Source organism: Condylura cristata, unplaced genomic scaffold (genome assembly GCF_000260355.1).
Source record: "Condylura cristata isolate star-nosed mole 26May11 unplaced genomic scaffold, ConCri1.0 scaffold00008, whole genome shotgun sequence".
Lineage (NCBI taxonomy): Eukaryota > Metazoa > Chordata > Mammalia > Eulipotyphla > Talpidae > Condylura > Condylura cristata.
The window spans coordinates 2824749-2835196 of NW_004567109.1; the positions used below are offsets into that span (position 1 = coordinate 2824749).

A 10448-nucleotide genomic window follows, 5' to 3' on the forward strand; every position below is an offset into this window, starting at 1 on the left:
TGATCGTCTTCCTTCAGGCCTCGCCTCAGTGCCGTAACTGCATGCGGGGGTGACCTCGTGTCCTCCTGTGTGTCCATCACCTTCTGCACCTAATGAAATGAACAGTGCCTGGGCGAGTCTGCGTTGAACCAGGCCCTTAGCGTTTAGCACGCCGAAGGCCAAGAAGCGTGGGTTTTCAACATAGTTATCCCAGAGTTTGAATTGTTTTCAATTCAAATCTAAAGTTAAAACCTTCCTGAGAGCTTTAAAGGAACTGAGTGAAAAGGCAGAGCTGAACATTGCAGCGTTTTCTAGAAACGGAGTGAGTTTTCCCACATCCCCCGGGGCAGTGTGTTTAGGAGCCATAAACCGACCAGCCACATCTTACCCAGCATCACCGTCTTGCCCATCGCTGCTCTGAGATGGAGAGAGAAGTGGAGGTTCACCCTCCAGGGCGGCCACAGGCCCTCCCACGTCCCTCCGTTAGGCGGCCCCAGGGCGGGCGGCCGAGCGTGTGTGTGGCCGGGCGAGTGAGCATGTGCCGGGCGCCGGGCCTCTGGGGGCGTCCTCACGTGTCTCCTTGCTTTTCTTACTCAAGGCCTTGTTCCCGGTCACCTGAAGCAGGCGGTTCACACCACTTTCCCTGTTGCTTTCCCACTTGCTGTTACTGTGTTGATTTCCCGGTAGGTTCTGTCCTGCTGGCGCCTACAGCTTCCTGTCTAACCGACTGTCCTCTCTCCCTGACTGTGCCCCTGGCTCTCGGGGTGTCTAGCTCCCCCATTTTCCACGGCTGTGTGAATGAGCGCCTGGCCGACCGTACGCCCTCCCCCACTTTTTCCACGGCCGATTCCGACATCACGGAGCTGGCTGACGAGCAGCAGGATGAGATGGAGGATTTTGATGACGAGGCGTTCGTGGACGACACCGGCTCTGACGCAGGGACGGAGGAGGGATCGGACCTCTTCAGTGACGGGCACGACCCGTTTTACGACCGATCCCCTTGGTTCATTTTAGTGGGAAGGTTGGTGAGGTTCTGTGAGAAAGGCAAAAAGGGACCAGCTCTTGCTCTAAAGAGGCTCCTTGTGCAATTTCAGGTGCCCTCACTGTCGCCACTTAGCGTTGGGCACCTGCCCTGGCTAGGACAGCCCTCGGCGGCATCTGAGCGGCCTCAGCCTGCGGGGGCAGCGGGCGGCCGGGCGAGCGCGCCCGAGGACCCTGCACTTAGATCTGCCAGGCGTTTTGTCCGGAAGGCGGCAGCCCCGGGAGAGGAAGGAACTAAGCTTTAGTGCGAGTTCGGATGCGCATGGCGCCGTTACAGTGGGCGGCGCAGGCGGGGGCGAGGCGGGTGCGGCGGGCCGGGCCAGGGAACGCCCAGACAGAGCGGACTTGGCAGGGTCCGGGGCCTTCTGGGCTCAGGCACACGGACACCCGGTTTCCTGTGTGGGAAGCGGGTGCCTTTCTGTGGCCATTTGCACCCAGCCAGTCTGCAGACCTTCGGCCTCGCCCGTTCTTACCTAGAGTGGCCATTCTCCTACGCTCTGCAGTGGAAGCTTGTTCGTGCTCCAGAGCCGCTCGTGGGAGGCCTGGGCCCCACCTGAGCCTCTGGCTCGGGCTGCCGCGGGCAGAGCCCCGTCAAGTCCCGTCCGGGTCTGTCTGCAGCGGGGATCGCGCTGCAGTGACCCCTGCCCTGGGCGCAGCAGCACGGCGCTCACCGGATTAAGTCCAGGTTTCAGGGTTTAGATTTGGCCTCGGTGGCGCCTTGGAATCAGTGCTGAGTCCTTTAACAAGCAGAGTTGTGCCAGCGTTGATGGGAAACAGCAGCCACCCACTAGGCGCAGCAGGGAGGGACATGCAGCCTAGCCCCAGCCCGCGGCGTGGCCGGCGACCCAGGGAGCACTCAGTAAATAACGCTGGGGGTGACCGCAGTCCTGGAAACCGGCAAGGGAGGCCCGCGGCAGACGCCCGCGTCACGCCCAGGGCCCAGGCCTGCCGGCGGAGGGCTCTGGTGCAGGCTCCCGCGAATCAGCGCGGAGAGGTGACGTGACCGTGACTCTTGTTCCTGCTGGTGTGTGGCCGGGAGAAGGTGCGCAGTCTCGGGGGAGCTTGTACATTGCTGTCGAAGGTGAGACAGCGGCCCCAGGTGCCAAGACGTGCTGCGTGTTTTCTGGCCGTGGCCTCCGGCACACGTGCATCATGCTAAGAGGGTGGCGCAAGACCCACGCTCCCTCCCGGAGCGGCCGGGCCGTGCCCACAGCTGGAGCTCTCCGGGCTCGGCAGGCCTGGCGCCCCAGCCCCGTGGTGCTCTCGGAGGAGAGGCGTAAGGCGGCCTGAGGGAGGGTCATCGTCCGCACGCACGAGAGCTGCGCAGAGGTGCCCATGTGAAGCAGTTACACGGGAAATGAAGTCTGAATCCTACTTAACGTGGAAGTTCAGTCGCTTGAGATACGTCTGTCGCTGTCTCTCCAGTCTCGTTCGTCTTGAGCGGGTCCGGTTGGAGTCTGGCATCAAGCTGTCAGCTCTCCTCAGATGTCCAGGCGAGATGTGTATGACCACGGCTCGGGGCGGCCTCTCCTCCCAGGCTCCAAATCCGACGTTGCCTTTAAGAGGGAGGCGTAGAGGAGCGGTGAGCACAGCGCCGTCGGCGGCGCTCCGGGTCGGGCTTCATCGCCGCTCGGCTACGTCCTCTCCCACCGGCGAGACGCGGAGCCGTGACCGGGGTTGTAGCTCAGCAGAGCCCCCCCGCCCCCGTACTCGTGAGGTGCAGGCGTGGGTCTCCCCGGTGGCACAGAACATCAAATCCGATTTGCTTGTAAAAAATTCTGGTTTCTTGTGAAATTCCACTTGTAGTTGTTGTTTCTGGACCTTGGCTGCCTCTGCTGAATTTTTTAATGAAAATTAAAAGAGCTTGTCCCTTTAGCTGTTTTCTCTTGGCATGCTGGGATGTTATCAGCCGTCCATCGCGACTCAGAATGAAAATGTGAAACACTGAAGCTAGTCTTCTGGGTTGAGAGAGGGCAAATGATGTCTATTCTGTGGCCTAAGCACCTGAGCTGACATTCTTCCTTTAACGAGACCATCATTATGCTGATTTTCCCTTATCTTTATGTTCAAACGTCTGTTTCCATTTTTGGTGTAACTTCACAGAACTTTCTACTAATGCCGCTCTCCATCTTCCCCTCCTGTCCTCCTCCAGTCTGCTAGCTGGAAGTCCACTAGGACTCGAGAAGGCAGAGAAGGATAAAAACGCCAGCTTAGGGAACTTCAGGAGGACGCTGCCGTTTTGGCAGGGGCTGAGGGCCCAGGTGGGGGCTGCGGTCACTTGGGGCCCCTTGCCACAAAGTGGTCGGGACCCCTTTTCCAAAAAGGGGAAATCTGTGGGAATGTTCCCCATTCGCCCACATCAGGAATGGTCAGTGCCAGGGACAGAAAGGAGATCCCCATTTCCACGTGAGCGCTGAGTGCTTCGTGGGGGGGTCTGAGCCCCGTGTGCAGTGCCTGTCCACAGGTGAGCCGTGTGCAAACTAAAACCAGGGGTTCCTGGGTGCGAATAATTATTTTTAAGCATGAAAATATTGCTATAAAAGTAAGTGTAAGTAGGATCTAAGCCTATTCCCAGTGGTTAATACCCACCACGAGCACAGCTTGGATTGGAAAGCCGCCTGGATGAGGCTGGCCGGCGGTGCCTCTCGGCCTCCGGTGTAACCCAGATTTCTGGAAAACTTTCCAGCTACCGGAAGGTAGAGGGGCCCTCGGTCTCCCATCCGCCTGGCCTGCGAGCTGTCCAGCTCCCCCCCCCCCCCGCAGCTACCCATGGAGTCCCCTTACCCACTCAGGGGCCGGCCGTCTGCAGGCAGTGGTGGGCAGCCCCAAGCGAGCTTCCCTCCAAGCCTCGGGAGCTTTAGCCAGCGGGGGAGACAGGCAGGTTAAGTACCATGTCCTAGCGGGGACGGATGGCGTGTCCGGGCCTGTAACTCGGGGGACACGGGGACACCTGCGGAGACAGCGTCCAGGCGGAGACCCAGGGTGTGATGTCAGAGCCCAGGCGCCCCGTTCTGGGAGGGCGTGGGCAGGGCCCAGGCCGGGCTCCGCCCGTCTCGGCTTTGGCTTTTAGCTTCTGTCCCAGGCGTTGCTGTTTGCGAGTCTTGTTGATAAACCTTCTCAACGACTTTTCAGTTTTTAATTTTTGAACAACAAAAATTTGACTCTGGAGCAGACTGAAGGGGACTGGACCTCCTCCCATCTGGTTTAACGTTCATTTGCAGTTTTTTGTTTTTTGTTTTTTTTGGTTACAGTTTTCATTCATGTTTTATTAACATTTGTTTTCCTGCGGCGTAGTTTTGTCTCTTTTCAGAGCAGCTTTCGTTACTTTGAGTTGAAATCCCAAGAATCCATTTCACCTTCTTTTTCTCTTTGCCTTAATGTATATCTCAGAGCAGGACAAGGTGCAGGCAGGCCAGGCTTACGGGTCACGTTGGGCTCTGTTTCATTTCTTGATGCAAATGTTCAATCATTGTCTTGTCTTGCGGTCAAAGACCAGCCTATACCAAGCGGAGAGGGGGCAGTGACAGTGGGAACTGGGTTCTCTTTCCCCCCGTTTCGTGGCGTGAACACGTAGCGGAAGGCAGTGCTTTCTTTGTCACGTTTTTGAAAAGTCAATGACTACAATCCAGTGAAAGAACAAAAAAGAAGACAAGTGTGCCAGGACCTAGCCAGTTCGTTTAGAAGAGAAACTGTTGGGCTTGTAACGTCTGTAGATGCCTCTGCGAGCCAGGCTTTGACCTCTGGGTGTAAATGCGACCCGGAAGGGCCAGCTCTCTCCTCCCTTGCACTTACCCTGACGCCCACCAGTCCGCTGTCAGCTTGCTGCTCACAGACTTCTGCCCACACAGGCTCTGCCCACGTGTGCCAGCCACCAGCTAGAGATGGCTGCCACTTCTCAGAGTAAGATAAAGACCCCTATTGCCGTGACTCGAGCGCTGTCTCACACTTGACTGTATTCCCGTCACCTTTTCACTTGTCCCCTGATTTCTGTTTTATCTGCGGGAAAACCAGGCCAAACCCTTTGCGGGTCTTGACACCCGGAGGCCCCGCTCTGTGGCGCTGTGGGCCCTACCCCTCCACCCGCCACCGCGCACAGTTCTCAGCGGTGTCTGGACAGTGCTTCCAGTGGTCACTGTCCAACAGGGCAGCTTGGTGTAAGCTGGTCTTTGTCAGCCCTCGCCCAGACATTTGCATTTGTGTATCTGGCTCTGCAGCGGGACTGGTCGGGGAGACAGGCAGAGGGCCGGCGCCACAGCCAGCTCAGGCTCGGCGGTGCGAGAGCGCCCCAGGTCGCGGGGTGCTCAGGGGTTTGTCTCCCGCCCTCTGTCCCCAGGGCCTTTGTCTACCTGAGCAACCTGCTGTACCCCGTGCCCCTGATCCACCGGGCGGCCATCGTCAGCGAGAAGGGCGAGGTGCGGGGCTCGCTGCGCGTGGCCCTGCAGGCCATTGCAGGTAGGTGTGAGCCCGTGGGAGGGCAGGCTGTGGCCGCTGCCTCCCCCCAGGGGGCCGCTGCTTCCTTCCCGACTATTGTCCAGTGTCCTGAAGAGAAGTTTAGTTGGGCTCCTGCTATTGTGGAATAACAGGATAAAGGGATTTCCGTAAAGTCATTTGCATTTTTAAGTAACACAGGGAACTAACAGCCTCTGAAGAAACAAGGGATTTCCGGGTGGGAGTGTTGGCCTGGCCGAATTTCCCTCAGGGCGCTGCTGAGTGCCTGCTGTTAGGGCGCAGATGGGGGGCACCCTGGGAGCCCAAACTTGCCTGCCATGAGCCATCACAGCATCGAGACAACGCCCCTCCAGTGTGTGAGACCGTCAGCGGGAAGGAGCTGAGAACGATGAGTATGCTAGAGAGAAGGGAAAGAACACATTAAATAATTTTCACACCAGACACCCAGTCACCCAGCCCCTCGTGGGTGCGTGCCCAGCCGGTCGGGGTTGGCCCGAAGCAGGGGTGCTGGGCGCACAAAACCTGCCAGGACCCGAAGGCTTGTGGGGACTTGTGGGAAAGCGGCAGAGGGGCCGGCAAGTCTGGTAGCAAAGGGCACGTCAAGATGAAGGCTGCCGCTGGCAGCCGCCCACAGGCCTCCCGCACGTCTCTCCAGCGTCCCCTTCTGCATCCGAGTACCTGGCTCCAGGCCAAGGCCGAGAAGCCAGCGCTGTCTTTGGCCTTCTGCACCTGCGCCTTCCAGGGCTCCCACGCCCAGTCCCGCCTTCCTTGGGGGGGGCCTCCCTGCTCCGCCCAGGGCGCTGTCTCCTGCCTGTGGACCAAGATCCTGAGGCCCCGTGCTGTGAGCGGCCTGGCTCTGGGGAAGGAATGTGGCGTCGCCCTGGCCGTGCTGTGCTCAGCGACGTCTCGGCCCATGCGCTCGTTCATCCGCAGGACCGAGTCTGGGGAGCGCGGGGGCGCCCACACACGCCCTGCTGCGTGTTTCCGGCGCTGGCTGGCTGTCACTGACGGCAGCTTAGCCAGGTGAAGGGATCAGCGTTTCTAGGTGTGACATGCTGAACAACTTCACGATTAAAATGACTCTTTATTCCCGCTTTCGTGCGAGCTGAGGGGTTGGTCAGCTCACCCGAGTGGACTCGGAAGCGGCCCTGTGCCCCGGGGACCCCGAGAGCCCCCTCCTCCTCACCCCATGTCACCCTGTCCTTGTTTTGCTTTTGTCTTCTCTGCTTAGCGGATGAAGAAGCTCCTGATTATGGCTCTGGAATTCGACAGTCAGGAACAGCCAAGATATCTTTCGATAACGAATACTTCAATCAGGTGAGACCCCTGGGGAAGAGGAAAGCCTTGTGGAAGAAGCAAGCGGGGGTGCTCCTCGGGGGTGCTCGGCCCGGGAGAGCAGTTTCCGGGCCTGGGAGAAGAGCTCGTCCTCGCTGGCCGCGGGAGGCGGCGTCTCGCTGACCCAGGGCAGGTGGGGAGCGGGGTGTGTGCGGCCTGTTGCGCCTTCCGTCCCGCTCCGCACCCACGTGGCTTTACAGTCTGTCGGGTCAGTGCGAGAAGCTGGCGGACACGTTACGGGGCTCGCCCTGCCTTGTTTTCAGAGTGACTTTTCCTCGGCGGCCATGACTCGCTCCGGGCTGTCCCTGGAGGAGCTGAGGATCGTGGAGGGCCAGGGCCAGAGCGCCGACGTCATCACCCCCCCGGAAGAAATGAACCGAATGAGTGACACGGGTGCGTGGGCTGACCGCGGGCCGGGCGTCTTCAAGGAGAAGGTGACCCTCGCCAAGGGGCTGGGCGCCCTCCGCACTAGAGCAGAAAGAATGTCGTCGTGGCCCCCCACCCGCCCCCACCCCACACCCCACCCTCGGGCCGCACCTGAGCCCCGTGTGTGCTCACTTGGCCCCTCAGATTTGAAGTCAGGCTCATTGCTGGACGGGAAGATGGTGATGGAAGGGTTCTCGGAAGAGATCGGCAACCACTTGAAGCTGGGCAGCGCCTTCACTTTCCGCGTGACTGTGCTGCAGGCCAGCGGGATCCCGCCCGAGTACGCGGACATCTTCTGTCAGTTCAAGTAAGCCGCGGCCGGCGCGGGCGTGGCGGTGGGGGGCAGCGAGGCAGACGCTGAGGGGATGGGTGCGCTTGGCGCCAGGTGGGCCGGGAACAGGAACCTGCAGGGCTGGGGTGGAGGGCGGCCTCGCACCCTTCCAGAAGGTTCTGTGGGGGGAGCAGCGGGCGGGGCGGGAGAGGGCTGCCGCGCCGTGGGGTCACCTCCGGGCAGGGATCGCACTCGCACTGAAGCGGCCGCAGCTGGCTTGGGGTGCTGTGCCTGACCCGCTGTGCCGCCAGGGAGGGCCGCGCTTGCTGACTCTAAGTGCTTTATGCTGAAGATTCCGTTGATGGAAAGTGTAAGACAGCGACGGGCCAGCAGCCCCGCCCGCTCGCCACACTGCCCGCGTCTGTGCCCGCGGAGCGTGGTGGTGGCAGGGTCCGGTCACTTCCGGTCACTTTTGAAATAAATACTGAGCGACAGAAAGTGTTTTTGAGGAAACGTGAATAATGCGGCTCAGCTAAAGACTGGCGGGCGCGTGCGGGCCCCAGGCTGAGCTCTTGAGACAGCTCTTGATGGACGCTTTCCTGAGAGGTCCGCCTGTCTTCTTCTCTTCCTAAGCTTTTTGCATCGCCACGATGAAGCCTTCTCCACTGAGCCCCTCAAAAACAATGGCAGAGGAAGTCCCCTGGGCTTCTATCACGTGCAGAATGTAAGTGGCCGGGACGAGGCTGCCCACGTTTGCTCTGGGGGGTGGAAGCGTGTGGTTGAGGAGTCTCCGTGGGGGCCCCCACCTCCTCCACCACGATGGGGAAACCCTGAGCCCTGGGTTCTGGGACTTGAGGGAGGGCAGATGGGGGGGGGGGCAGGCCAGCGTGAGCTGCAGCTCTGACTGACAGTGGGCCCCGGCATGGGCAGGAACGCCCAGCGTCACTGCTCCCTGCCTAGGGAGGAGCACGCCCGAGTTCTAGTGCTGTCCTTTGAGCCACAGGCGTGTCGTGGCAAATACTATAGAAACGATCAGATTCCTTCTGCGCTCAGTTAGGGCAGTAAGAACGGAGTCTGCGCCTCTGGCAGGCTGTGTCCGGGCGCCGGGCGCCGGGCCTCGCCGCGCGGGCTCAGAGCGGGCCCTCCCCACGCCCCCGCGGCTGCCACCGACCCGAGGGCTGTTTTCGCCCTAAGTCGCGCAGCCCTCACCTTTTCTCCGTGGGGACCCCGCCTTCCCTGTCACCGCCGGGGTGACTGAAGCTCAGAGCAGTTAGTCGCTCGTCAAAGTCACAGACCCCGGAGACGGTTCGAGCCCAGAGACCATCTCCTTCAGTCTGTCATTTTCTTGCCAACCACGTGTGGCCAGTAAGTGCCAGAGACAGACAGCTCCGAAAACAGCAAGCAGAGACGAGGCTCACGGCCCCTGGGCGTCTGGCCACGCCAGGGCAGGTGTGGATGCCGGCCGGCCGGCGCACGTGGGCTGCGCTTCACCCGGGGCAGCGTGCAGGGTCGCGGCTGCGGTGGGCGTCACCTGTCTCTGCCAGCCCGACACTCGGTTCCTCTTTCTGGCGGGGGTGGCCCTGGCCGGCTGGACGGCAGGAGCAGGCAGGGGAGCTCCTCGGGGCGGCCCCTCAGTAAGCAAGGGGGTCGCCCCGCACTGTGTCCCGCCGGCGCCCGCCCGCTCCCCGCGCTGCAGTTAGTGCTGGAGCAGAGGTGCCCCGAGGGGAGGCGGGCCAGGCTCATGGCGGGTCTTGGATGCCCAGAGCTTGGCAGAGTCACCAGAATGAAAACGCAGGGAGGCCTGCTGGGGCGGGGCCACGAGGCCACCGCCCGGGGCAGGCCGGAGCGCTGGGGAGCAGAGCTGTGATCTCCCCGACACCTTCCCGCTCTCGCCGGACTCTTCCTCCCTAGATCGCCGTGGAGGTCACAGAGTCGTTCGTGGACTACATCAAAAACAAGCCCATCGTGTTCGAAGTCTTTGGACATTATCAGCAGCACCCACTTCACCTGCAAGGACAGGAGCTTAACAGGTCTGGGCCGAAGGACGACGACTGGGGTGGGCGCTGCCAGCTTGCTGTGCGGGTCGCGGTGGCCGGGGCTGGGGGCAGCGGCGGGCACGGCCGTGGGCAGCACCCGTTTCCTCGTCCGAGACGGCGCCACCGTCTTCTCATCGCTGATGCTAGGTCAGGCACAGTGGGTTCTGCCCAGGCCGCCTTGAGAACCATGTTTGAGTAGGAGGAGACTCTTCGGTGGGGTTCAGGGCCGAGCGACAGGGACGTAAGGTGAAAGTCGCGCCTGTCCCTGGCCACCCGAGCTCTAACGATGCGCGGACTCCCCGGAGACACCGTCGGTGCGGACAGCCGCGCCGGGCTCTCGGGAGATGCAGAGAGAGGTCACAGGGCCCCTCACGTCAGTGCCGGACTGTCCCTCCGTCCGGGCCGCGAGGCCAGAGCTGGAAGTGCGGGCGACCTGCTCCGAGGGCTGCGCCGCCCTGGCCCGGCCCCGCCTCACGGCTCCCCCTTCCTTTCCAGCCCCCCGCAGCCCGGCCGGCGCTTCTTCCCTCCGCCCATGCCGCTGTCCAAGCCAGGTGAGCCCGCGCCTCTCCCGGAAGGACCGAAGGACCGTCCAGTCGCGAGCGTGTCAGGTTCCGCGTCTGCGCCCCGCTTTGTCCCTGTTTCTGGCAGCAGCCAGACCCTGGGTCCCCTTTAAGGCAGGACGCCGCCGGCGCCTCGGCTCGCCCCTGGCGCTGCGGGGCCGCGCCGGCCTCTGCTCCGTGCCCCTGGTCACTCGCGGCCACCGACCGGCTTTTCTTTGCCTGTTGAGTTTGGGCTTCGTGTTCAGGCTTGGATTTGCCTTTACGGTCACCCTTCCTCCCCGCCGCCGCGCTCCCCTGCTGTCCTCGGCGTGGGAGACGGAGCTGCCGGGCCACGGCGGCGGTGGCCACGCG

At 61.7% G+C, this 10448-nt stretch overlaps 1 protein-coding gene across 7 annotated transcripts in view; it reads left to right on the top strand.

The window, feature by feature from the left end:
• KIF1B (kinesin family member 1B) overlaps positions 1–10448 on the top strand; it is an 84238-nt gene that overhangs the window by 56952 nt on the left and 16838 nt on the right. For 5 of the 7 annotated variants that reach the window (XM_012722146.1, XM_012722148.1, XM_012722149.1 and 2 more), the window contains 8 exons: positions 752–1000; positions 5354–5472; positions 6701–6786; positions 7068–7197; positions 7375–7537; positions 8135–8225; positions 9413–9531; positions 10033–10088. In XM_012722146.1, coding sequence (XP_012577600.1) covers positions 752–1000; positions 5354–5472; positions 6701–6786; positions 7068–7197; positions 7375–7537; positions 8135–8225; positions 9413–9531; positions 10033–10088 — 1013 coding nt within the window. The remainder of the gene's footprint in view (positions 1–751; positions 1001–5353; positions 5473–6700; positions 6787–7067; positions 7198–7374; positions 7538–8134; positions 8226–9412; positions 9532–10032; positions 10089–10448) is intronic. The other 2 variants (XM_012722150.1, XM_012722151.1) reach the window with 1 other exon arrangement.